Here is a 27848-nt window from a genome sequence, read left to right as displayed (position 1 = left end):
AAACGCCGCTCAGATTGGGATGGAGTCATTACTCAAAACACTCGAGTGCCGACCACAGCTCACCACCAGGAGCCCCCATGTGTGTCCCTGGGCAATGAGATGGAGAGACAGAAATTTTCTGCCACAGATGATAGATCGCAGGCCGCTCAGACATATGAATTGCTACTGGTTCTTTTATCTGATAACAAGAAATTTTCTTGAAAAATGTTTAAATCATTTAGGTTTTGGTCTGTAAGAAAACCAAGTCTACAACGGCCTATGCCACTATTTAAATATATTTGTCAGCCACCTAAGTGGGAGCCTTGGACTTGGCCCAGCTGGGTTTTTGGTTCCTCACCTGTAAAGAAGAAAGCTCGATCAGATGACCTTTAAAATTACTTCAATTTCAAATTCCTATGATTTTGGGATAGCAGGAGACTCAATGTTTATTAACTAAATGTGGTTAGATGTATACATGTGATAATGAGGGTAACCAGAAAGAATCGTTTGTTGAGAGAACTGTTTAGGTTAGAAAAGACTTGTTCCAAGACAGGGATTTATTTCCTAGTGCTGACAAACCAGCCTCCAAAGCCAAATCTAAAATAGGTCAAAGGTATCTAACTTCACCTTGATGATTCTGAACATCAAAAACGTGTATTTTCATGTTTTCAATGTACAAGAAGGTCAGCGTTAACCACAGAAGAGTTTCCATTTGATCATTAAGGAGTCACTAAAAACCCTAGAAGGTGCTGGGGTCAAAAGACCGAGACTGCGCATTCTCTATGAGACACGATATGACGGTGGCCCCTTGGTTCATTCCTGAGAAGCAAGAGCATCAGTGAACACTCTCCTTTGGTGGTCTCTGAGTCTGACCCTGAGGTGGGGCGAGGTGCAGGCAGAGGGGCCATCTGGCCTCAGCTCCAGCTCCAGGGGGCTGTTTAGCTGCCACTTGGGAGCAGATCTGTTTCGGAGTCCTTAGGAGAGGCCTCGACTGAATGCCAACGCCAACTGAAGCCACTGCCCAGTGCGAGCCCAGGTGACGGGGGACAGCAGATGCTGTGCTGGGAGCCTGAAGTTCCACAATTGCCAAGGCAGCCCCAGGGATCTGCGTGGGGCTGTCATGACACATTCAAGGGTACACTGTACTTTCGGAGCCTCACAGTGATCCAGAACACCAAAGACAAGGAGGGAAGAAGGATAAGAGTGAAAGAAAAGCACAACTGGTCAACCAGTCCCAAATCTCCACTGCTCATTATCTCCCCTCACAGTCCCCACACCGTGGGCTCGCTGGACGTTGGAGCTGGGCTGTCAGTCCTCCCCTCACTCCTGTGTGGAGGGCGGAGAGGTGTCTGCGGGGAGCTGCTCTGCAGCAACTTCTGGTGGATGAAGCACCAACGTGTCCACGTCCTCCTGGCCCCTGCCGCCAACATGTCAACACACCACAGAGGACTGACATCGCGAGACAGAACTTGCTTCCTAGTTCAGAGAGGCCGCACACAGATGGTGGCTAAGGCCTCTGAGCTGTACTCTTTCCTAGGGCAATTTAACTCGGAGACCCACCTGAAGCCCAAGAGGCACAGCCCCTCCGCAGCACTGATGCCAGCGTCACAGAAGGCTCACTCCTGATCCCGACGTCCTCCCCACTCCAGGTCCTAGGAGCCTCTGGCCTGGGGTGTGGTCAGTGCACAGGTGCTAGGAGGAGCAGCCAGGGAAGGAGGGTCGGCCTCACACATGGCCTGGGGAAGGGTCCAGGGGCTCCCCAGAGACTCAACGACTCCATCAGCAAGGGAAAATTCTTTCATGCTTTTCAAAAAAGTGTAATTCCTCACCCTTTGATTTGAAATTTCTAGTAAGATCATAGATATACCAGTTATAAACATGCCCCAAGGACATTGTGTAGAAATTTATACTTATAGGTACAGAGCTGTTTTTTGGAGTTTGACTTCAACTGCAACAAAAATACAAAACACTTTAATGGGTACAGAGTTTCAGTTTGGGAAGATTAAAACACTCTGGAGACAGATGATGGCGATGTTTGTACAATGTACCTAACATACTTAATGCCCCTAAACTTATACCTAAAGATTGTTAAAATAGTACATTCTATGTTATATAAAAAAGTAAGTAAGTCATTCATCTATGGTACCGGTTAATGTCTTGGTGTTGACACTTTCCTCCACCCCAGCCTGTGGCTCCGAGTGGAACTGCTGAGGAGTGCTGGCAGGAAGTGCTGGCAGGAAGGCGGGAACGCTCAGCATCCCTGCCCCACAAACCACCATGAGGAGTAAACGGCTCCAACTCCAACAGCACCTCTCACCCCCAACTCTGCCTGTGTGTGTCAAGTGCTACAAAAACAGTTGGGATTTCTGGGAGTCTGAGTACAGGTGGGATGTGCTGCACATGGTGACCTACAGGCTGAATCATTTTCCAACAGGAGGGGATGGAAAGTACGAGATACGGGGCAAAAACAGGAAAAGAAACTGCTGTGCAAGAGGAAATCCAAATCTTGCTTACGTTTCTGGAAAAGAAAAAAGTTCACAGTGGAAATTTTTATGTCTCTGGACTCCAAACTAATATAGGAATATCATTTCTACAGGAGCTACTTTTCATTAAGGCACTACTGAATAGGGATTCTCCTGGCCACAGAAAAACAACATGGCCTTAACGTGACAGTGCCACTAAATCAATCCTCGGTTCTGAGCACTAGCAAGCGAAATGTGAATGCAGTAGTGTGAGATGCGTGCCTGTCACCACCTCTGCATCTTCCACATAAATAAAGGTGCCAAATGGGCCCGAGCTCATGGATAAGTGAACTAAATTTCAAACTTTAGCTGAGAACTATATTCACAATGTTCGACCTTTCTTGAAGCCTCAGTGTCATCATGTGTAAAAGGAGGAAACTTACACAACTTGGTTTATTGTGAGAGTCACATGATAATTTTAAAAATCCTTGGTTAGCGGTAAAACATTATGTTTCTGAGAACATTCTCAATGTTCTCAGGCAGAGGTTCATAAACGTCAATGTGCATGAGCCATGGACATTCACCCCTGAGATCTTAGTTCTGTGGGGTAGGGGTGAGCTCTGGACTTCACGTATTTCATAATCCTGGCTCCAAAATACTGGTGCAGGAGGACCCTAGGCCACCTGGGGAATTATTTCTAAGGGTTCCTGAAGTGAAAGCAGTAACAGAGGTGAATTTAGGAAGTAAAAGATGTTAACTAGAAGAGAGATGGACATAACTGAGGGGGGGAGTGATACCCATGGGAACAGAGAAACCCATGTGTGAGGTGTCAGCCCGAGGAGACCAGGGGCTCAAGTGAGCCCCTCCGAGGGGCTGGCTGTGCTGCAGCAGAGATGTGGCTAGAGGTGACCCTCCTGGCCGACTGCTAGAGAACAGCAGCGCCGCTGTTGGGTCTCGCTGTGTGGCTGGGGAATAAAACGGCAGGAGGAGGAGGGGGCAGGAAACCAGCTCTGCCAGCCAGAGTCCCACCCTGGACCACGAATCACTTGGGCTCGAGATGATCACTGGTCTAATATGAAAAGAAAGCCCCAACCTGTGCCTCCACGTATGGCCTCATTTCCATCAAACTGTACCCACACAAATGTGTTAATCATCACACAAGCCACTCTGACATGACAGAAACAATGACATGGCCATTTTTACCACACAACACTCTGGCCAAATGACAGGTACAATCTGCTGACAGGCAGCATCCTTTTTGCTAAACTTGAAGTCTGCAGACCTATAGCTCCTCATCCACCAAGGCCAGGCTGAGAGGAGCGTCCATGAATACAAAGTGCCAGGTGCTTGGAGAAGTGGGAATCCCCGTTCCCAGGGCGGGTAGCCATCCATTTGGCCCCATTCAGTGCTATTCTGGCAGGAAAGTAGCCTCTCCTGGCACCTCAGGCCAGACCTTTGCCGGCCTTCATTGTAGCATTCAAGAGGAACAATTCAAAGATCAGGAGTTCCTGTCCCACACAATAAGAGTCTTCAAAGATATATATATATACACACACATATATATTTTTTTTCTGGCCAGGTGCAATGGCTCACACCTGTAATCTCAGCACTTTGGGAGGCCAAGGTGGACGGATCACGAGAGGTCAGGAGTTCCAGCCTGGCCAAAATGGTGAAACCTCGTCTCTACTAAAAATACAAAAAAATCAGCCAGGCGTGCCTGTAATCCCAGCTACTCAGGAGTCTGAGGCAGGAGAATCGCTTGAACCTGGGAGGCAGCCATGTCAGTGAGCCGAGATGGCACCAGTACGCTCCAGCCTGGGCAACAGAGCAAGACTCTGTCTCAAAAAAAAAAAAAAAGTAAAATTTTTTTTAAAGTAACAACCAATTCAAATGTTACTCTAGAGCCCTACAAGAGTGGTCCCCTGGCAATATATATATTTTAGTTCAAAATACTCATACCTTTTAACCCAGCAAGAACATTTCTATTAGTTTTCCTTAAAAACAGAACCTGACAAGTATTTTAAAATATATCAGTTTATAATAAAATTGTAACAATTTAAATAACAATTAATAAGAGCTTGGTTATATTTTGTTCGAGTCATGTAACTGATATGTCCATCATTGATGTATGTCTGCATACATCTACAAAAAGACAAAAAATACGGCGGTAGGTTAAAATAATTGCTATGCCATGTATATTATGATCCTGTTTATGTAAAACTATGTCCAACTAACCGCATCTATAGCGAGAGGCCTGGAATGATTTTGCCAAAATGCAAAAGTCATTGCCTCAGGGCGGTGGGATTGCCTCTATGTCATCTGAATCTTGCTTTACAAATATGTTTTAAACAGAAGAGCTTTTTTAAAAACAACAAAGTTTTATGAAGAATTTAATGACAGGTATGATATGTTAGGTCTTTAAAGATAATCCCAATTATAAATACATTATGGGTTTAAATGTTAAGAAAAGTAAGAAAATCACAGACTCCAATTCAATCAGTATAAACTCTCACTATTTACATACAAAGTGTTTTTCTGGGACTACTGGAGAATACAAGTTAGTCATCTGTTTCCCTCTCCGTTCCCATTGGCTCAAGGCAGACAGCCCGGCGGCTGTGGCTGCTCCCAACCGCGCCTGCAGAGCTCGGCTTCACGTGGGCGCCCTGGAGGACAACCCTGGATTCTTCTGGAGGGGGGGCCTCTGACTCTGTTTCTTTTTGATGAGCTGCATCAGCACATTTTCTCCTCCCTCAACACACTCCTACTCTAGCGTGAACACGGCTGCAGGAATTTCATCTTCTCCACATTCCCACGGTGGAGTGGGAGACTTTTTTCTTTTATTAAAAAAAAAAAAGAAAAGAAAAGAAAAGAAAATCCTCCAAACACACAAACTTCCAGGAATCTGTGGCAAATAAAGCAGCAAACGTGTCTCACGGAAAACCTCCTACCCCAGGGGGCAGAGCCCACATTCTGTCTGTTCCTGTAAGCACAAGGACACAGTGAGGCTAATTCAGCAAAAATACACCTCCTCCCTGCCCCCAAGGCACACAACCTAAGCCCCTAGGCGGCGTCTGAGGAAAGAGATGACAATGGGGCGTGGAATGCAGACATTGAATTCTGGCGGCTTAACTGAGGGCTTCCTGATGAGCAGTGAACCCTCAATTTAAAAACCAAACATACCTCTAGCTAGTTACCTAAGAATCCAAGAAAAACAATTATAAGCAGGATTTCTATGCTTGATACTTGAAAATTCTGCCAGTGTCCATAATAAGATTCTTAATCATTCCATGTTTTACTTTGAAGAACACCCCTTGCTTTTTCTAGTAACTCACTTAAGTGCAATCATAGCAAAATACACCTCACTGCGCAACTTCTGATAAATCAAACAGTTTACAACTGTGTTCTCCTCATTCTAGGAACCCAAAAGAATGCCCAGAATGCCAAGCACAGTTAACAGGTATATGCAAATGTGCAACACTGACGTTAGCTTCAAAAGGAGTCCAGAGTGCTCTGTGCTGACCATCTTTCAGTGTAATTAAGTCTTCACATTCCGGGGGAGGCCTGCTGACACACCCTACCAAGTCCTGGGCTGTGCCTGGAGGTAAGTAACCACACTACAGCCTATGCTAACATTTGCAGAGTTTATTTGATGGATAAGCAGGGAAAAGTTACTGTTTGCACTTCCTGTTTATCCTGCTAAAAATAGAAAGAGATGCTTCAAGTGTCAACTTGGTTGTGCATTCTCTGGCAAGGGCCAGCTTCCCAAAACATTCCTGCACCCTTGGGGAGCAGGGAAACAGAGAAGTGCATCCTTAACACTTAACACACTGTGTTGGCAACCTAAATATGCAGACTCAAGTCCAGACCCCCTTATCGTGGCCAATCCATTCTGGTAACTGCTGTTCTTCTTACTTAAATGGGCACAGCGATACAGAGAAGGGCAAAGACAGCTGTTATTTGTCCAAAGGAAAAGCCCATGGCTTTTCACAGTCCCTGGCCAGATGCAGCAGAAGCCTAGCAAATAAAGAAGAAAGGCACTGAAGGCCTAAGGCTGAGTCCTTTTGCCCCCAAATGCCATGTAGTCATCGAGAGAACGTCCTGATCATCCCAGGAGAATGAAAGCGAAGTCATTCCCGGCCTGTCGTCTGAGCCCCAAATGCAGCCTCTCTGCAAGCGGGGCTCTGAACCTGGTATAAGCCAAGAGCCCTTTAGCAATCTGATGATGCTTGGGAACCCCTTTCTCAAAATAACGTTCTTAAAGGTGTAAAATAAAGCACAGGGGGTTATAGAGGAAATTATTTTGAAGACAATTATCAGAAAAGTAAAGCAAATGTGTGGTGCATTACTTTTCTTATTCATGCATTAAATAACAATATGTACCATTGTTTTTAAATAATGATTACTGTCAATGATATTTAGGATATTGGAATGCAACTACCACAGGATATGAATATATCTGTCATTTCTATTGGTAACAAAGTGACAGGCCCAGCTAATCTCACTGGGCTGTGCTGTGCTGTGTGCATTCCCAGTGAGGACAGGGAGGCAGCTGAGGATGCCACACTCCTGTGCCCACCTGGGGCATTCGTCAGGCTTGGAGCCCTCTCAGAGAAGCATAGGAAGTTTCCTATTACCAGGGGAAGAGAGGATTTTTTAAAAGTTTTGAACCAATATGTTTATTAAAAAGTCAAAGTATTCACATACGGAGGATGGCTGAATTTTGGAAATAAAGGCTGGAGATAAACCCCTAAAACCTCATCCAGGGCCATGGCTCAGATCCAGGGGTCTGCTCATCAGCCCTGGTAAGGTGGACAGTCCCTTCTATTTTTAACAGCTTTATTCCAATATAATTCACATAAACTTCACCCATTTAAAGTGTAAAATTCAATGGTTGTTGGTATTTACACAGATCTCAAGTTCTAGAACATTTCTATCACCCCAGAAAGAAACCCCCTCCCTCCCAATTCTCCCACCTCTCAGCCCCCGGCAACCATGAGTCTATGGATTTGCCCGTTCTGGACTTCTCACATTACAGAGGATTCTTGTCACGTGTGGTAGTTTGTTCTCTAAAATTGACACGCTCACTGAATTACTGAGCATGGAACCATTGCTTCCGGGGGAATACAGGGTTAGGTTCCTGTGAGCCTCTGGTCACAACATTCTCATCAATATACAATCCTTGAATAATGAGAATCAACTTCAAAAGTCATCATACAGTATGGGAACTTCTATGTCTGGCTTCTCTCACTTTTAAACATAAGGTTTCTGAGGTTCATCCATCTGTAGCATGTGTCAGTGCATCATTTTTTTATGGCTCAATAATATTCCACTGCATGACTACACACACATGCACACACTGTGTTGACTAGACACATGTGCATGCACACACTTTGTTGACTAGACACACACGTGCATCCACACTTTGTTGACTAGACACACGTGCATGCACACACTTTGATGACTAGACACACGTGCGCATGCACACGCTTTGACTAGACACGCGCATGCACGCACTTAATGTTGACTAGATACACGCGCATGCACTTTGTTGACTAGACACATGCGCATGCACACTGTTGACTACACACACGTGTGCACACACTTTGTTGACTAGACACACACACATGCACGCACTGTTGACTAGACAAACGCGCACGCACACACTTGACTAGACACATGCACATGCACACAGTTGACTAGACACGCGCGCGCATACACTTTGCTGACTAGACACACGCGCACGCACGCACTTTATCCATTATCAGCTGATGGACGCATGGGTCGTTACCGCCTTATGGATATTGTGAATAATGTTGCTATGAACATTCGTGTACTTTTTGTGTGGGTGCATTTTTCCATGTGCTATGCTATTCTGCAGTTTATCACTGTGTCTTTGTATGGTTTGGAGGAAGAGATTATTTTAAGCAACAGATTAATTTTTCTTTTTTTTTGAGACGGAGTTTCGCTCTGTCACCCAGGCTGGAGGGCAGTGGTGCAATCTTGGCTCACTGCAACCTCCACCTCCTGGGTTCAAGCAATTCTCCTGCCTCAATCCAGTGAGCAGCTGGGACTACAGGCACATGCCACTACATCTGGCTAATTTTTATATTTTTTAGTAGAGATAGGGTTTCACCATGCTGGCCAGGGTTGTCTCGAACTCCTGACCTCAAGTGATCCACCTGCCTCGGCCTCCCAAAGTGCTGGGATCATAGGCGTGAGCCACTGCGCTCGGCTGAGAAACAGATTAATTTTTTAAAACATAATTGTGGGTCTATTTCAACATGTATTAGGAGAATGCTGACTTTTCCTCTGTGATCGCAAATTCTCTCTTAAAATATGTTTAGCCGGGCGCGGTGGCTCAAGCCTGTAATCCCAGCACTTTGGGAGGCCGAGACGGGCGGATCACGAGGTCAGGAGATCGAGACCATCCTGGCTAACACGGTGAAACCCCGTCTCTACTAAAAATACAAAAAAACTAGCCGGACGAGGTGGCAGGCGCCCGTAGTCCCAGCTACTCCAGAGGCTGAGGCAGGAGAATGGCGTAAACCCGGGAGGCGGAGCTTGCAGTGAGCTGAGATCCGGCCACTGCACTCCAGCCCGGGCGACAGAGCAAGACTCCGTCTCAAAAAAAAAAAAAAAAAAAAAATATATATATATATATATATATATATTTAAATAAAATATGTCCGTGTACAGAAAGTTATTAAGTAAATGATAGAGTGGGTATGGCTGCAGTAGAATCATGAAAATAGCATGACCGTGACTGACCCCTCAACACCCGTGCTGCAGTAAAAAGGCTGTGGGATTGAGTGTTGCCTCTCAGGAGGCCTCAGCTCTGCCCCAAACACACAGATTACTAAACATCCGCACAGATTACTATGCAGGGAGGGTGCCTGACTGTGCACCAGATACAACTGCCCCAACCGCCACCTGGAATGTCGTCATCTTTACAGTCAAATCCACTGAGGACAGTGAGAGGCAGCTCTGATTTTCCCCAGGACAGGACCGACGGGCCAGTGATGTATACACAGGACCAGCCAAGGGCTTGTCATCAGCAGATTTCGCTATTAAGCCCTGACAACAACCCCAGAGGCAGTACGGGTGAGGACATTAGAGCTCTGCAGGACAAGGCGTGTGTCTGTGTCACAAAGCCAGGGAGAAGGTGGGGTCTGAGTTCGGGTCTCCCTAGCTCCACACTGTAACATGACAGAGAAAGGCAGGGGCTGCTGGCGACATGCTCACGCTACAACCACGAGACGTAGAAATCCTAAGCCAGCTAGTTAAACTAGGCTACTACTCAGAGGGCAGAGGAGGAAGGAAAAAGAAATGACGAAGACTGAACACAGGCCCAGCCAGCAAGCTGGAAAGAGGCAGAGCTGTCCAAGCCGCTGCTGGAGGTTAGCACATTCCCACTGGCAACACATAAGCCCACTTTCTGGTCCCACCTCAGCTTTGGTGCATCCCGAGTAGAGGGTGCCAAGACTCCTGGGGCCAATTGCCAAAGGGCACAGTGCCTTCTGCCGGCCTTCACCCCAGCTCCACAGTCAGCAGGGCCAAAAGACTTGTTTCCTGCACAACGGGCAACAAAGCCTGTGCGCACATCTGCAGTTTACACCACACCTTCTTCACACCGGTGCTCAACCCACACCATGTGAGCACATGCTGTGACCGCAGATGGCAGGGGTACAGCCAGGAACACACGCCCTGCAACGCTCCTGGTCGGGTGGAGACGGACGGCAAACTAGCTCTGGGAGCAATGGACAGAGCACAGAGGAAGCTGAGTAAGAGGACAGAGGACGACATGCAGAGGGGAACACGGGCTCATCAGATCAAGCAGCTGAGACCAGGCCTTCCTGAGAAGGCAGCCTGTGAACAGATACAGATACCCAGGCAATGTGAAGGAGTAGAGTTCCAGGTCAGGAGGCAGGGGGCACAGGCCTCCATTCCAGGACCAGCAAAGCAGCAGGTGGCTACTGCAGAGGGCAGCATACAGAGGACCGAGGTGTGGCGTGCTGGAGGCTGTGCAGAACCCTGCAGAGACAGTGAGGGTCCTTGTCCCCCAGCAACCCTGAGGGACTGATGCGGAAGCTGAAGAGCCCGTCCCCCAGGCCACTGTGAGGAAGTGACAGCTGTGTTGACTTCTCAGCACCATCAGCAGGATACCCAGGCCCAGGGAGAACTGCAGATGCAGAGTGTTCTGATCTTGTGCCAGAGAATCTGTCTGAAGTGAGGTCAACGAGTCTCCTGCCGTTCCCTTCATCACCACAAATGGGAATAACAGCCATAGCCAGTATTTACAGAGCAGGGGCGAGGAGCTGGCGGCACGCTGCTCAGCATCACCCCTACAGAAACTGGACGGGGGCTACTATGAGTAGTACCCTCGTTTTGCAAAGCAGGACACTGGGGTGAAGGAGGCGGAGGGCCTCATCTGAGAACTCGCCCAGCCTGCCTCCCGCCCAGCACCCTGCTGCTGCTTCCTGTAGTCTCAGCTCAGGCTTTCCTCCGGGAAACCTCTCCTAGCTGTCCCAGAGACTCTGGCAGCAGATCCATGAGGGCAGACAGGGCACACTGCAACCTCACTTTGCAAGAGTCACCACTGGCTGCTTGGCTCCTTGAGGTGGTCAGTGTTCACCACGTGCACTGCGGGGCCGCCCAAAGAAGGAGAGGCAGTCAGTTATAAAAATGCCATTTTCCCAATATCAAGCCTCACCTGCAGGTGCTTCTTCCTTTCAGCATATTATTTTGAAACAACAAGGTCCTCCGAAGTTTGGAGATGGAAAAAAAAAAATCTAAATGCAGTTCAGAGATGTGAGCAGTATGAGGTCCCACAGTAAGTCAGCAGCAGGGCACCCCTTCCCTTTCAGCCATTCACCTATGTTAGTAATTTATTTTAACAAAAAATGATATTATTAGTTATGGTGAAACTGGGCCTCAGAGCTAAAAGTTAACCAAAGTTATCATCTAAAGCTAACATGTTCCTTACTCCCAATGAGATGATGGAAAGCACACATCAGTAACCCCAAGTTTCATTCTGAGGCCACTGACTCAAGCCTCCTTATCACTGAGTTATTTCACTTCTAGTTAAACGACTGGAAGTATCAATATTATTCTTTCTTCAGTATTTAAAAGTCAGAAGTCAATACCATTTAAGGTAGAAAACACAGTGTAAGTATTTTAAGTATATTAAATTAATGTTGATCAAACACATAATTTCTTTAATCTCCTACTACAGGTTAGAAAACAGAACCAAATGTAATGACAGAAAAAATTGAAAACTATATTTTAAAAATGATTGTTCAACAAGCCCAGGCAGCCACGCAACCACTTCAGTACCTCGTTTCTGGATGAAGACCCTGAGCAGGGGGTTTGCACTGGAAACCGCCTTGCAGAAGTTGTCGTCATTGTTGATGGGCAGCAGGTCTCCATGCACATCTGCGTAGCCAATAGTTACATCACTGTTGGAGATATGGTGGGTGTGCACAACCAGCTTGTAGAAATCTTCAAACTTCCCAGGCTTATGACGGTCTAGAGAGAACCTTCGGAATTCCGCCCCAAACTGCAATGCAAGAGACAGGGGTTGGGGGGGGGGGGGGGGGACGATATTAATAAACACCAGAGAAATATCCAGAAACAGGGTGTGGTTAGTGTACTTAACAAACAAGCATTTATAGTCCACATTTTCTTTAATCAATCATCCACTGATAGACACTTAAGTGATTTCATCTTTGCTATTATGAATAGTGCTGGAATGAAGATACAAATGCAGGTATTCTTTTAATACGATTTACTTTCCTTTGGGTAGAAACGCATAGTAAGACTGCTGGATCCAATGGTAACTCTATTTTCAGTTCTGAGATATCTCACACCGTTTTCTGCAGAGGCAGATGAATTTAAAATGTTGTATTAAAAAAATAAAAGGCCGGGTGCGGTGGCTCAAGCCCGTAATCCCAGCACTTTGGGAGGCCGAGACGGGCGGATCACGAGGTCAGGAGATCGAGACCATCCTGGCTAACACGGTGAAACCCCGTCTCTACTAAAAATACAAAAAACTAGCCTGGCGAGGTGGCGGGTGCCTGTAGTCCCAGCTACTCCGGAGGCTGAGGCAGGAGAATGGCATAAACCCAGGAGGTGGAGCTTGCAGTGAGCTGAGATCCGGCCACTGCACTCCAGCCCGGGCGACAGAGCAAGACTCCATCTCAAAAAATAAAATAAAATAAAAAATAAAATAAATAAATAAATAAAAGGACAAGCATTTATTAATTCTCCACAAGGCCCTGCGGAGATAGTGAGAAACAGCTCCATTCTCACAGAGCTCACAGTGACTAAGTAAGAAATTATAACACAGGAAGAGGGATCCTAAAAAATTAAAAGCAGTAATGACTCAGGCAGCAGCTCTCTCATCCACACTGACCCAGGACGGCCCTCTCGTCCACACTGACCGAGGGGCAGCTCAGTCATGAACACAGATGAATATCCTGAGGACAGGATAGGACAGGCTGTGTAGCTCATGTTGTAGGAAAAAGCAACGTCAAAATTAATGTAAATTTTTTGGGTAAGGCCGGGCGCGGTGGCTCAAGCCTGTAATCCCAGCACTTTGGGAGGCCGAGACGGGCGGATCACAAGGTCAGGAGATCAAGACCATCCTGGCTAACACGGTGAAACCCTGTCTCTACTAAAAAATACAAAAAACTAGCCGGGCGAGGTGGTGGACGCCTGTAGTCCCAGCTACTTGGGAGGCTGAGGCAGGAGAATGACGTAAACCCGGGAGGCAGAGCTTGCAGTGAGGCGAGATCTGGCCACTGCACTCCAGTTCGGGCGACAGAGCGAGACTCCGTCTCAAAAAAAAAAAAAAAAAAAAAAAAAAAAAATTTTTTTTGGGTGGCACGAAAGGAGAATCCTTCCTCAGCAAGGCCCCTTGTCTCATCTGAGGTTGCTGAGGGGGCATCTGCACAGCTCCGGGCAGGCCTTAGGAAACTCAGAGGCAGGAGAGAACACAAGGCTGAATGAAACCTCGGAACTTTTTCCAAAGGCAAAAGACCATTAAGACTGTATGGGTCTTAATTTTAAGCTAGGAAGTGTCTTCATTTGATTTGTATTTTAGTAAGACAAAATGGTTACATTTCAAAAGGATCAGAAGTAGACGTAAAATTGCAAGAATAAAGAAACGAATAAAGGAACCTGGTTAAAATCAGACAAGTCCGGGGAGGCAGGATGATGGTCTGGTCTCTTTCCCAAAGGCGGCATGTACACCCCCCTCCGGACCTGTCGTTAGGTGGTCCAGGTTTGGGAAATGTCTAGGGACTAACCTCTTTTCCAGCAGACCCTAACCCCGGCCCAGAAGCCCATGAGCTGCCCACAGAGCTCCAGGATACCCTCCAAGAGAGGACCCCAGGGGGACATGAGGTTAGGGTCATGCCCAAGGGTTCTGGCTCCTGTCATTCCTCACTTGGCAATTAGGAACCTTTATTCATCAGGTGGTATATACTCTGTGTTCTTCAATACAGCTGAAAACTAATTACATTGGTTCCAAAATATACAAAAATAAAGTGTCTAATGTTTATGGAAAACTAGTCATTATATCATCTAGACATTGTATGAATGAGTCAGGGAAAATCATCTAAAATCTTATGTGCTTGCACCAGGATCACCTGGAGGCCCCCAGAGTTCTGGATTTGACTGTGCTCAGGTACAGCCCAAGAATCTGCATTTTTAACAAGTTCCTGAAAGAGCTGATGCTATTGATCTGGAGGCCATACACGGAGAACCACTGGTCTTATGAGAATCAGCCACTAGACCTTAACCTCCACAGATTCTTTGTGAAACTGAATTGCTCGAGAACAAACCTCCTTTTCTATCTCCCTTTCAAAAAGCACTTTCCCCAGGTTACCAAAAGCAAAACAAACCTCTCACCCATCGTGCACTGCCCTAGGCAATTAAAAAAAAAAAAATCCCCAGGGCTCACCACAATGGGATAGTTCAAAATACTGGCTCGGGGCAGGCACGGTGGCTCACGCCTGTAATCCCAGCAGTTTGGGAGGCCAAGTCGGCGGATTACTTGAGGTCAGGAGTCCATGACCAGCCTGGCCAACATGGTGAAAACCCATCTCTACTAAAAATACAAAAAAATGAGCCAGGCGTGGTGGCATACACCTGTAATCCCAGCATCTCAGGAGTCCGAGGCAGGAGAATCACTTGAACCTGGGAGACGGAGGTTGCAGTGAGCCAAGATCATACCACCGCACTTTAGCCTGGGCAAAAGAGTGAGACTCGGTCTCAAAAATAATAACAATAATAATGGTTCAGGAGAAGCCACTTTTAATGACTACTCAAAACCCCGCTAACCTACTGTCTATGTACTCAGGAAGGGAAGAAGCGTGACCCCAGAACCTGGTGTCTGGACAGTTACATGCTCTGAACACAGCTGCACTCTGGAAGGGGCAGAGGAAAGGGCTCTCCTCTATCTCCTGCTATTGTCAGAAGTGCAGAGCAGAGCAAACCCTTGAAATCCCTCCCCATTATTCAAAGGGACACGTTACATTTCTGCTCAGTGTTCACCCAAGGATGCCGCTGGCACAGCATGTAGGCAGTGCAGATTATTTCACACACAGGGGCTCCAAAACTTTAAGACACACATGTAAAGCCTACAACATAAGTTTTATGCAGCATCTTTTAGATCCAGTTTCCAATAAAATCACAAAGCATTTATTTCACTAACATCAATCCTTGTCTTTCCCATCTCATAGAGCTCATATATACTCATATGGTTTGCATCTGTGTCCCCACCCAGATCTGATGTTGAATTGTAATCCCCCGTGTTGGAGGAGGGGCCTGGTGGGAGGTGACTGGATCATGATGATGGAGCTCTTATGAACGGTTAAGCACCATCTCCCGGTGCCGTTCTCTTGATGGTGAATGAGTGAGTGAGTGATCACGAGATCTGGTTGTTTTAAAAGTATGTAGCACCTTCCCCCTCTTTTAGTCCTGCTCCTGCCATGTAGGAAGCCTACTCCCATCTTGCCTTCTGCCGTGAGTAAAAGCTCCCTGAAGCCTTCCCAGGAGCAGATTCCCACTATGCTTCCTGTGCAGCCTGTGAAACCATGAGTCAATTAAGTCTCTTTTCTGTATAAATTACCCAGTCTCAAGCATGTTTTTATAGCAATGCAAGAAGGACTAATACAGAAAATTGGTAGCAAGGAGTCGGGCATTGCTATAAAGATACCTGAATATGTGGAAGCAACTTTGGAATTGGGTGTGGAGGGCTCAGAAGAAGACAGGAAGATGTGGGAAAATCTGGAACTCCCTAGAGATTGTTGAATGGTTGTGACCAAAATGCTGACAGTGATATGAACAATGAAGTCCAGGCTGAGGAGGTCTCAGATGGAAATGAGGAACTTACTGGGAACTATAGTAAAGGTCACTGTGATGGTTAATACTGAGTGTCAACTTGTTTGGATTGAGGGATAGAAAGTATTAATCCTGGGTGTGCCTTTGTGGGTATTGCCAAAAGAGATGAACATTTGAGCCAGTGGGCTGGGGAAGGCAGATCCATCCTTAATCTGGTGGACACAATCCAATCAGCTTCCAGTGAATATAAAGCAGGAAGAAAGGGCCAGGCGTGCTGGCTCACACCTGTAATGGCTGGGACCTGTAATGCCAGCACTTTGGGAGGCCGAAGCGGGCAGATCATGAGGTCAGGAGATCGAGACCATCCTGGCTGACACTGTGAAACCCCGTCTCTACTAAAAATCCAAAAAAATTAACCAGGTGTGGTGGTGGGCACCTATAGTCCCAGCTGCTTGGGAGGCTGAGGCAGGAGAATGGAGTGAACCCAGGAGGTGCAGGCTGCAGTGAGCTGAGATGGTGCCACTGCACTCCAGCCTGGGCAAGAGAATGAGACTCTGTCTCAAAAAAAAAACCAAACAAACAAACAAACAAAAAAACACACAGGAGGGAAAACCTGAAAAGGAGAGAGGGGCCTAGCCTCCCAGCCTACATCTTTCTCCCGTGCTGGATGCTTCCTGCCTTACAACATCACACTCCAAGTTCCTCGGTTTTGGGACTTGGACTGGCTCTCCTTGCTCCTCAGCTTGCATACAGCCTATTGTTGGACCTTGTGATCAAGAAAGTTAATACTTAATAAACTCTCCTATATATACATACATATATGCTCCTATATATGAGTTTATATATATATTTATACAAATAAAAATACATATCTTATATAAAATATAAATTCTATACAATTTTTATATATTTAATATAATTTATATATTTAATATAGTTTTATATAATTATATAAAATATTTTACATAAAAATGTATTTATATATGTATCTCCTATTTATTCTGTCCCTTTAAGAGAACACTGACTAATACTAATACAGTCATTTTTGCTATGCTTTAGCAAAGATCCTGCCTGCATTTTGTGCCCCTGCTCTAAGGGATCTGTGGAACTCTGAAGTTGAGAGTGTGTATCTGGTGTAAGAAATTTCTAAATGGGAAAGCATTCAAGATGTGGCCTGGCTGTTTCTAACAACCTGTGCTCATATGCGTGAGCCAAGGAATAACCTAAAGCTGGAACTTATGTTTAAAAGGGAAGCAGAGCATAAAAGTTCAGAAAATTTGCAGCCTGGCTACGAGGTAGAAAAGAAAAGTCCATTTTCAGGGTAGGAATTCAAGCAGGCTGCAGAAATTTCCATAACTAAAAGGAAGGCAAATGCTGATAGCTAAGGCAATGGGGAGATGACCTCAAAGGCATTTCAGAGACCGCGATGGCAGCCCCTCCCAACACAGCCCCAGAGGCCTAGGAGGGCCGAAGGGCTTTCTTGGGCTGACCCAGGGCCCCACTACCCTGCGCAGCCTTGGGACATTGCTCCCTGCATCCTGGCCTGTGGCTCAAAGGGGCCCAGGTACAGAGGGACACTGCTTCAGGGGGCACAAGCCATAAACCTTGGCAGCTTCCACATGGTGTTAAGCCTGTGGGTGTACAAAATGCAAGATTTGAGGCTTAGAAGCCTCCGCCTACATTTCAGAGAATGTGTGGAAACACCTGCATGCCCAGGCAGAAGTCTGCTGCAGGGGCAGAGCCCTCATGGAGAACCTCTACTAGGGCAGTGCAAAGAGGAAATGTGGGGTTGGAGCCCTGCTACAGAGTCCCCACTAGGGCACTGCACAGTGGAACTGTGAGAAGAGGACCACATCCTCCGGACCCCAGAATGGTAGATCCACTGACAGTTTGCAACATATGCCTGAAAAAGCCACAGGCCCTCAACACCAGACCTTGAGTGCAGCCGAGGGGGCTGAACCCTGCAGAGCTACAGGGGCAGAGCTGCCCAAGGTCTTGGGAGCCCATCCCACAAACCAGTGTGCCCTGGACGTGGGGCATGGAATCAAAGGAAATTATTTTGGAGCTTTAAGATTTAATGACTGCCCTACTGGGTTTTGGACTTGCATGGGGCCTGTACCCCTTCCTTTGGCTAATTTCTCCATTTTGGGACGGAAGCATTTACCCAAGGCCCATGCCCCCACTATATCTTGGAAGTAACTAACTTGTTTTTTATTTTACAGGCTTATAGGTGGAAGGGACTAGCCTTGTCTCAGATGAAACTCTGAACTTTTGAGATAATGCTGGAATGAGTTAAGACTCTGGGGGACTGTGGGGAAGGCATGAATGTATGTTGAAATGTGAGAAGCACATGGGATTTGGGAGTGGCCAGGGGCTGAATGATATGCTTTGGATCTGTGTCCCCATCCAAATCTCATGTCAAGTTGAAATCCCCCGTGTTGAAGGAGGGGCCCAGTTGGATCATGGGGGCAGAGTTCTCATGAATGGTTTAGCACCATCCCCTCTGCTATTCTCGTGATAATGAGTGAGGTCTCATGAGATCTGTTCATTTAAAAGTGTAGGGCACCTCCCCACTCTCTTTTGGTCCTGTCCTGCTATGTAAGACTCCTTCCCCTTCTGCTAGGATTTAAAGTTTCCTGAGGCCTCCTCAGAAGCAGATGCTGCCATGCTTCCTGTACAGCCTGTGGAACCATGAGCCAATTAAACCTGTTTTCTTTATAAACTACCCAGTCTCCAGTATTTCTTTTTTTTTTTTTTTTTTTTTTTGAGACGGAGTCTCGCTCTGTCGCCCAGGCTGGAGTGCAGTGGCCGGATCTCAGCTCACTGCAAGCTCCGCCTCCCGGGTTCACGCCATTCTCCTGCCTCAGCCTCCCGAGTAGCTGGGACTACAGGCGCCCGCCAGGTCGCCCGGCTAGTTTTTTGTATTTTTAGTAGAGACAGGGTTTCACCATGTTAGCCAGGATGGTCTCGATCTCCTGACCTCGTGATCCGCCCGTCTCGGCCTCCCAAAGTGCTGGGATTACAGGCTTGAGCCACCGCGCCCGGCCTCCAGTATTTCTTTACAGCAATGTGCGAATGGACTAATACATATACCAACTTCCAAAGCAATTTGTTTTTATCACTATAAACTAAATACATAAGAGAATTAAATCATGTCTAATACAACTAGTAAGAGTGTTTTTGACTTTTATATGTAATTATCACTTCAGTATCCCCGCAAAGGGACACAGCTCACTTTCAACTCAGGAACACCAGGCCTCCCTGGAACAGTATAGGCTAAATGCTAGTTCTACAATGTTTCAATCTTAACTTTATTTAGCAAGTAACCCGAAAACACATCTCAATTTCTCAGTACTTTCAATAATTTTCTCAAAATATGTCTTAGCATGTTAATTTGAAATGAAAAATAAATTCAGACTGTTTTCCTGAGAGAAATCAAGGCTGATTTGTGTTTAATGATGAGGCTGACTTTGCCAGCCCAGTTATATGGTAAACATGCTTCATATGTTGAATGAGCTCCAAAGCTTTGACAAAAAGAGATGTGAAATGTGACATGAAAAAAGCATTTTATTTAAAAATTGTATTGGTATTGAGTACTAAATATTTTTACTTCCCCATCATATCAAACAACAGTCCTCTAAATGAAGGAATTAGCAGGTGTAATTCATTGTCATATACTTCTTGGTAAAGTCCTTTTAGTATACTTACCAGAAACTGAAACAGTGAACGGCTCTAATGACCAGGCAATAAACCTTGCCAGTCAGGTAGTTTCCAGTTACTTGCTTTCAACAAAATATAAAGTTGTCCTAATTGAACTGTCAGCTAATTATCAAAATAATTTTGATAGACCACTCTATTATTTTTGTCACACAACCTGTTGACAGTTCAAAGAGCTGAGCTGTGCTTAGGGGCCTTCACTCCCATCCACCTGAGTGTGCAAATGAAGCTTCACAGTGTTGATACCCAACAACAAAAACAGCAAAACAACCGGTGCCAGCCTACCTCATTTAGCAATAAATACTTAACAGTAAATGAAAGATTTTCCAAATGTTTACTTTGGATGGCTAGTGATTATTTATCAAACTGCACAACTATGTTCCAATCACCATTTGATAATACTTGCAATAACTCAATCTAGAAATTTTTTACTATAAAAATTTATTTCATTTATAATTGTGGATTTACCATCTTAACCATTTTTAAGTGTACAGGTCAGGAGTGTACATTGACACTGTTACGCACCCACTCTCTAGATTGCTTTTCATCTTGCAAACTAGAACTCTATACTAGTAAACAACCTAAAAATATTTTTAACAAATAGAGCCTCAGGGCCACAAGAGAAAAATGTTTGAACTTCAATTTATATACATATTTTTGTTGCAGAGAAGAGTTACAGGGTAATGAAGTATAAGTTATTAGAATAAAATATTAGGACAAAATCTCTTGAAGGAGTAATGGCAAGAACAAATCAAAGATAAAAACAATACAAAATTTATGATTAGAAAAGAGCTCTTCAGAGTCAGAAAAGCGGAAAAATAAGAGCCTGTTTATCCTATTCTAAAATGCATGATAGTAGAACCAAATCATTCCATAAAATGCGTGATAGTAGGATCAAATCACTACAGCATTTAGATTTCATTGGTTGTATTTAGAAGATCATGCACCAAAAGCTTTATTTTTAAATGGAATATTTACAGCATGCTGTAAATTATATCCGTTGCAACTATTTATATTTACTAAAAAAAATTAAAGTGCCAACAAAAAATATATCATCCCCCTTTATACTGGTAGTTTTTCAAAATTCTTTTAGGCATCATGTGACATTTGAAGACCATTACATTAGAGTTCAGGGATCACTATGAAAAAGCCTAAACCACCATTATAGGTTAGCAAGAGACTTGGCACTCCCTAATATTTTCATTGTTTTTCATGTGGGTGTTTGTTCATATAGCAGGGCTTACAACAGGGAGACTGCTTCAACATCTGCTGGACTTTGTTCATTCGCCTACTATCCTGCATGTAAAATGCCTCAAAGGGAGCCATCCTATTCTGGGAGATCATCTCCTCACTCCAAACCAGTGACCAATTTCAATGAAAGATCAATACTCAAGCCAAGCATGGTGGTATGTAGTCCCAGCTACTTGGAGGCTGAGGCAGGGGCCCAGCAGTTCTAGGTCAGCCTGGGCAACATAGCAAGACCTTGTTTCTGTCAAAAAAAAAAAAAAAAATTCAAATTTCCTAAGAAAAGATTGCAGTGCTGTGCCTGGCCTAGGTTAGTAGCAAGTTAATACATAACCCCATCAAAAAGTCCACGCTGGCCAGATGCGGTGGCTCATGCCTGTAATCCCAGCACTTTGGGAGGCCAAGGCCAGTGGATCGCTTAAGGTCAGGAGTCTGAGACCAGTCTGGCCAACATAGTGAAACTCTGTCTCTACTAAAAATACAGAAAAACTTAGGCAGGTATGGTGGCACACGCTTGTAGTCCCAGCTACTTGGGAGGGTGCTCCAGGGAGAATTGCTTGAACATAGGAGGCAGAGGTTGCAGTGAGCCAAGATTGCACCACTGCACTCCAGCTTGGGCGACAGTGAGACTCCATCTCGAAAAAAGAAAACAAACAAACACCACCTTTCCCTCACCAGTACCTGACACCACAAGCTGTATCATTTCCCCTTAAAAGGACCCAGGGTTCTGAGGCAAAATGGTTAATTCCTGGTATATGGCAAGAAATATATGTAAGCCTATGAATCCCTTTTTTTTTTTTTTTTTAAAGAATAAGATTATTTGTTGGGAAATTCACAGGTGTGCAAATTCTTATTCTTCAATGCTTCTAGCTAAATGAACCCTCATGTATTATTTAGATAATGATTATTCTATTTTGTAGTTGACCTCAACTATTATTCCTACAATAGGATAGTAAAAAATGTGGTTGGGAGGGAGATTTCATCTTTTAAAATTATTAAAAATGATCTCAAACACAAAATATCAACATCAATAAGCAAAAGTGTATCAACTTCTGGCTAGGTATGGTGGCTCAAACCTGTAATCCCAGGACTTTGGGAGGCCTAGGCGGGTGGATTGCTTGAGTCTAGGAGTTCGACACCAGCCTGGGCAATATGGGGAAACCATGTCTCTACAAAAAAATACAAAAATTAGCCAGGTATGGTGGCACATGCCTATAGTCCCAATTACGTGGGAGGCAGAGGCAGGAGGATCGTTTGAACCTGGGATGTGGAGGCTGCAGTGAACTGAGACTGTGCCATTGCACTCTAGCCTAGATGACAGAGTAAGACCCTGCAGCTATTTATATTTTTTTGATATACAAAGTGTATCAAAAGCTTCTAAATGCAAATAATTTTTATTTTCTTTAAAATGTATTCAATGATAATATGATTATACTATAAATAGAAAGTAAGAAATGTCCATCTAACCACCTATATCATCTCAATCTCTCTCTACTAATCATATCTACCTATTCCCCCAACTGCAACTTCTTATCATAATTTTGACCCTTTTTCTTCCAGAAGGGCTATAGAGCTCTGAGAAGTGTTTGTTGAATGAATAATACCTGGGAGCCAGTTGCGATAAAAGTAATGTTCCATACAGCTCTTGGTCAATACACAAGGAAACAAAAGGATGACGGAAACCCAAGACAGCTAAGAGCCTGGGAAGCATGACAGGAAAGTGCTGTTCTAAGTTCATCTCTAGGCCGGGCGCGGTGGCTCAAGCCTGTAATCCCAGCACTTTGGGAGGCCGAGACGGGCGGATCACAAGGTCAGGAGATGGAGACCATCCTGGCGAACACGGTGAAACCCCGTCTCTACTAAAAAATACAAAAAAAACTAGCCGGGCAAGATGGCGGGCGCCTGTGGTCCCAGCTACTCGGGAGGCTGAGGCAGGAGAATGGCGTAAACCCGGGAGGCGGAGCTTGCAGTGAGCTGAGATCCGGCCACTGCACTCCAGCCCGGGAGACAGAGCAAGACTCCGCCTCAAAAAAAAAAAAAAAAAAAAAAAAAAAGTTCATCTCTAAGCACTTACAGAATGAAAGAGTAGGACCTGCAAAACTCTGCTTATCCATCAAAGCGAGAATACTGGGAAAAACTGTCAAAACCAATTTTTAGAGAACCATGGAAATTAATCAATGGCTGGCAACAATGCAAGGAGTGTTTATTCTAGAAAAGCAGCTGAATCTCAGTAAGAGCAGCAAGCTTTGTGGTGCTTTCACTTCCTATCCACCTCTCCTCAACTGTGAAATCTAGCAGCCTCACAGCCTGGGAGGCAGCAGAACCAGTCTGGAAGTTCCCCAAAGCCCACACTTGGGACTGTCATCGTCAGACCTGTCTTGCAGCTCCAGGAAAAGCCCCACTCCTAGGGTCAAGCTCAGTGGGAAAAGCCTTGTCCCCCGGGCATTTGTTGAACGAACACAATCAGCATCAGCTGTTTAACATTTAAAGCTAATATGATCAAAGTTAAAAATATTTTTTTTATGGGCCAAATTTATTTTGTTAGTAGGACCAAAATAGGTGATCTACAAAGGGAACGACTAATTATAAACAAATAATTATTGCATACTCCCTGCCAATTTTACATCTCTTGCCAGATACAAAGCATTTACTTTAATGACCTTACAACAAGTAACTTGCCTAAAACCACGGAAAGTGGGGATATTTTCAAAGCAGCTGCTTATGTGATATGGCTGGCAAAACCCCCCCACCCCCCATTCCCAAACACACGTTATTAGTCATTCCTTTGAGTCAATACATTGTAGGCCTCTGTTAAAATATTATCTACGAACAGACAAATGAAACTATTCACATTTAGTTCAAACCAGTTGATTGAATGTCTTAGTCAATTAGTAAGGTCCTTTGTGAAAGGGACCCAGTAGCAGTTTTTTTTTTGAAAAGCCATCTGTATTTTAGATCCTCTGCAGCTATTTATATTTCTTATGAGAAAAATTAGATGCCAACTTAAAAATACATTATCTCCTTTACACTTGTTCTTAAAATTCTTTTAGAGGATATGTGATACTTGAAGATTGCTGCACTATGGGATAGAGATCACCATGAAAGTGCCCGGGCCAAGCACGGTGGCTCATGCCTGTAATCCCAGCACTTTGGGAGGCCGAGGCGGGCGGATCATGACATCAGGAGATCGAGACCATCCTGGCTAACACGGTGAAACCCCGTCTCTACTAAAAATACAAAAAAATTAGCCAGGCGTGGTGGCAGGCGCCTGTAGTCCCAGCTGCTGGGTAGGCTGAGGCAGAATGGCGTGAACCCGGGAGGCGGAGCTTGCTGTGAGCCCAGATCACACCACTGCACTCCAGCCTGGCGACAGAGGGAGACTGTCTCAAAAAAAAAAAAAAAAAAAAAAAAAAGGCCTGAGGAATGGTTACCACTGGGACAAACAAGAATTGGACAAACACATTTAAAACACAATGCTGGGATGCATACCCATTAGGATGGCTACTATCGAAAAAGCAAACTAGCAAGTGTTGACAAAGATGTGGAGAAACTGGAATCCTTGTGCACTACTGGTGATAATGTAAAACAGTGCAGCTGCTGTGAAAAACAATATGGCAGTTCCTTAAAAATATTACAAACAGAATTACTATATGATCCAGCATTCTACCTCTGGGTATATAACTAAAATAACTGAAGGCAGAATCTGGAAGAGATATTTGTATATCCGTGTCCACAGCAGCATCATTCACAATAGCTAGAATGTAAAAACCTAAGTGTCCATCAATGGATGAATAGGCAAAATGTGATATATACATACAATGGAATATTGTTCCATCTTCAAAAGGAAGGAAATTCTGACATGCTACAATATGCACAAACCTTGAGGACATTATGCTGAGTGAAATAAGCTGGTCACAGAAAGACAAACACTGTATGATTCCACTTATATGAGGTAAGCACAGTACTCAAAATTTTATCACAGAGACAGAAAGTAGTATGGTGGGTGCCAGGGGTTTGGGGGAGGAGGAATGAGGAGTTTGAATGCACAGTTTCAGTTTCGCAAGATGAAAAGAGTTCTGGAAATGGGTGATGGCTGCATAACAATATGAATATACAGCAGGTCCTCAAATAATGTTTCATTCAATGTTATTTCACTATAATACTGATAAGAAAAAAAAATCGATTCCCAGCCAGGGCCACTATCTGTGTGGAGTTTGCATGTTCTTCTCACATTTACATATTTTCCAGTTACTCCAGTTTCCTCTCACATCCCAGTGATGTGCACATTAGGTTAATTGATGAGTCTAAATTGTCTGAGTCCTTGTGGGCGTGTATGTGAGTGTAACCTGTGATGGAATGGTGTCCTGTCCATGGCTGGTTCCTGTCTCATTCCCTGAGCTGCTGGGACAGGCTCTAGTCACTCATAATCATGAACTGGAATAAACAGGCTCGAAAATGAGTAAATGAATAAATACAAATTATTGTAAAATAAAAATATGTAATCACACAAATATATGGCAATATACGACTGCAATAAATGATGCAGTATGAAAATGCCTGCCATATTTGTTATTGTTTTTGAACTGCATGGTGGTGGGAGGTGCTCATTACAGTTTTCACTTTGCAAACAGTTATTCCTTGATTTAATCCACCACCACTACAACCGCTGTCAGTCACTGATTCACCAAAAATTGGGTAAATAATTATCTTGTTTTGGCTGGGCGCGGTGGCTCAAGCCTGTAATCCCAGCACTTTGGGAGGCTGAGGCGGGTGGATCATGAAGTCAGGAGATTGAGACCAGCCTGACCAACATGGTGAAACCCTGTCCCTACTAAAAATACAAAAATTAGCCAGGTGTGGTGGCGGGAGCCTGTAATCCCAGCTATTCAGGAGACTGAGGCAGGAGAATCACTTTAATCCAGGAGGTGGAGGTTGCAGTGAGCCGAGATCATGCCACTGCACTCCAGCCTGGGTGACAGAGCGAGACTCCATCTCGAAAAAAAAAAAATATATATATATATATATATCTTGTTTCTATCAATCTTAAATGTATAGCTCACATTTATTTCAAATATTTAATATAAGAAATATTTAGGGTCTTTATTTAGAAGTTTGGTAATGTTTTTGTGACCAGAAATATGTTGCAGGAACTTAACTCTTGTTTGTATCAATGAGCCAATGGTAAATTATATACCAGTGGTTTTGCTTGAAGTCACAGTTTTCAAGAACCTATCAATGATAAGTGAGGACTTACTGGACTTAATACTACTGAACTGTACACAAAAAATGGTTAAGATGATGAATTTTATGTGTATTTTACAGTTTTTGAAAATGAAAAAAAGAAATCCTGGGGAGTGAGACATTCAAAGAAAGCTTTTAAAAGCTCTGATATATTCCAGAGATGTAGACAGCTACACAGGGGCAGGGCTTTGTGCATGGCCATGAAAAACCTGAGGCAGCTGTGTGTGATCTTTTACATCTGACTGGGGTTCTGTGCAATCAGAAAGTGAAGGCGAAAGCAGACCTGGACTGCCAGAGTGTTGAAGCTGTGTCCCAACACATACAGAGCCACTCTAAAAGGCTGGAAGACTTACAGGTTCAAGGCATTTAAGAGAATCTCTATCCAATCATTAGCTGACCACAAAGCAAAGACTGAAAGTCACACATGACAAAGAATACAGACTTCATAGAATTAATCCAGGAAAGTCACTAAAAAATCCAACAGCAACAACAACAAAACCCTTGAGAAGGAAGGGTCCTATTCTTTAAAAGATTTAGTTTTGGCTGGGCGCGGTGGCTCACACCGGTAATCCCAGCACTTTGGAAGGCCAAGGCGGGCAGACGACGAGGTCAGGAGATCAAGACTATCCTGGCTAACACAGTGAAACCCCATCTCTACTAAAAATACAAAAAAATTACCAAGTGGCGGCGGCGCCTGTAGTCCCAGCTACTCGGGAGGCTGAGGCAGGAGAATGGCTTGAATCCGGGAGGCAGAGGTTGCAGTGAGTCGAGATCACGCCACTGCACTCCAGCCTGGTCGACAGAGTGAGACTCCGTCTCAAAAAATAAATAAATAAGTAAAAATTTTTTTAAAAGTTCAGTTTTGAGCAAAACTAAGAGATACAAAGAAACAGAAATAAAAAGCCCATGCAGAGGAAAATAAACCAGTCAGTAGAAACCGTCCATGAGGGGGCCCAGATGTTGTACTTCCTAGGCAAAGATTTTAAATCAACTATTATAAACATGTTCAAAGAATTAAAGGAAACCATTTCTAACAAACTAAAGGAATGTGTAAGAATGATACCGGACAGGCGCGGTGGCTCACGCCTGTAATCCCAGCACTTTGGGAGGCTGGGGCGGCGGATCACAAGGGGTCAGGAGTTCATGACCAGCCTGGCCAGTGTGGTGAAACCTCGTCTCTACTAAAAATATAAAAACAAAAAATTAGCTGGGTGGGTGGTGGGCACCTGTAGTCCCAGCTACTCAGGAGGCTGAGGCAGGAGAATGCGTGAACCCAGGAGGCGAAGCTTGCAGTGAGCCGAGATCGCACCACTGTACTCCAGCCCCGGCGACAGAGCGAGGCTATGTTTCAAAAAAAAAAAAAAAAGATATCTCACTAAATAGAGAATACCAATGAAGAGATAACAATTATAAATGTAGAATCAAGTAGAAATGCTAGAGTTGAAAATTACAAAACTGAAATACAAAATCCACTAGAGGCACTCAACAGCAGATTAGAGATGGCAAAAGAAAGAATCAGCAAACTTGATGATAGGTACACTGAAATTATCCAATCAGAGGAGCAGAAAAAAAAAAAGAATAAGGAAAAATGAACAGAGCCTCAGAGGTCTGTGGGATACCATCAAACAAATCTGGAGGTCCCAGAGGAGAGAAAGAGGAAAAAAAAAGGCAGAAAGGCTATTTGGAGAAATAATAGCCAAAATTTTCCATTAAATTTTCATTTGATGAAAAATTAATCTATATGTTTTTTAAAGTTTAAGTGTATCCTACTTGTAGTTTGTTAAAGAGGTCTATATCTAGACACATCATACTCAAACTGCCAAAAAAAGAGAGAGAATCCTGAAAGCAGCAAGAGAAAAA

General features: G+C 44.5%; 1 protein-coding gene across 1 annotated transcript in view; it reads right to left on the bottom strand.

Moving 5' to 3' along the window:
- Nucleotides 1-27848, bottom strand: part of PARD6G (par-6 family cell polarity regulator gamma) — a 94147-nt gene that overhangs the window by 35431 nt on the left and 30868 nt on the right. Inside the window, exon 2 of the mRNA XM_030926137.1 lies at nucleotides 11775-11997. Coding sequence (XP_030781997.1) covers nucleotides 11775-11997 — 223 coding nt within the window. The remainder of the gene's footprint in view (nucleotides 1-11774; nucleotides 11998-27848) is intronic.

This window comes from Rhinopithecus roxellana, chromosome 21 (assembly GCF_007565055.1).
Source record: "Rhinopithecus roxellana isolate Shanxi Qingling chromosome 21, ASM756505v1, whole genome shotgun sequence".
NCBI classification, from domain to species: Eukaryota; Metazoa; Chordata; class Mammalia; order Primates; family Cercopithecidae; genus Rhinopithecus; species Rhinopithecus roxellana.
The sequence above is the reverse complement of the archived record's forward strand: the minus strand, read 5'-3'. Positions and strand labels throughout refer to the sequence as shown.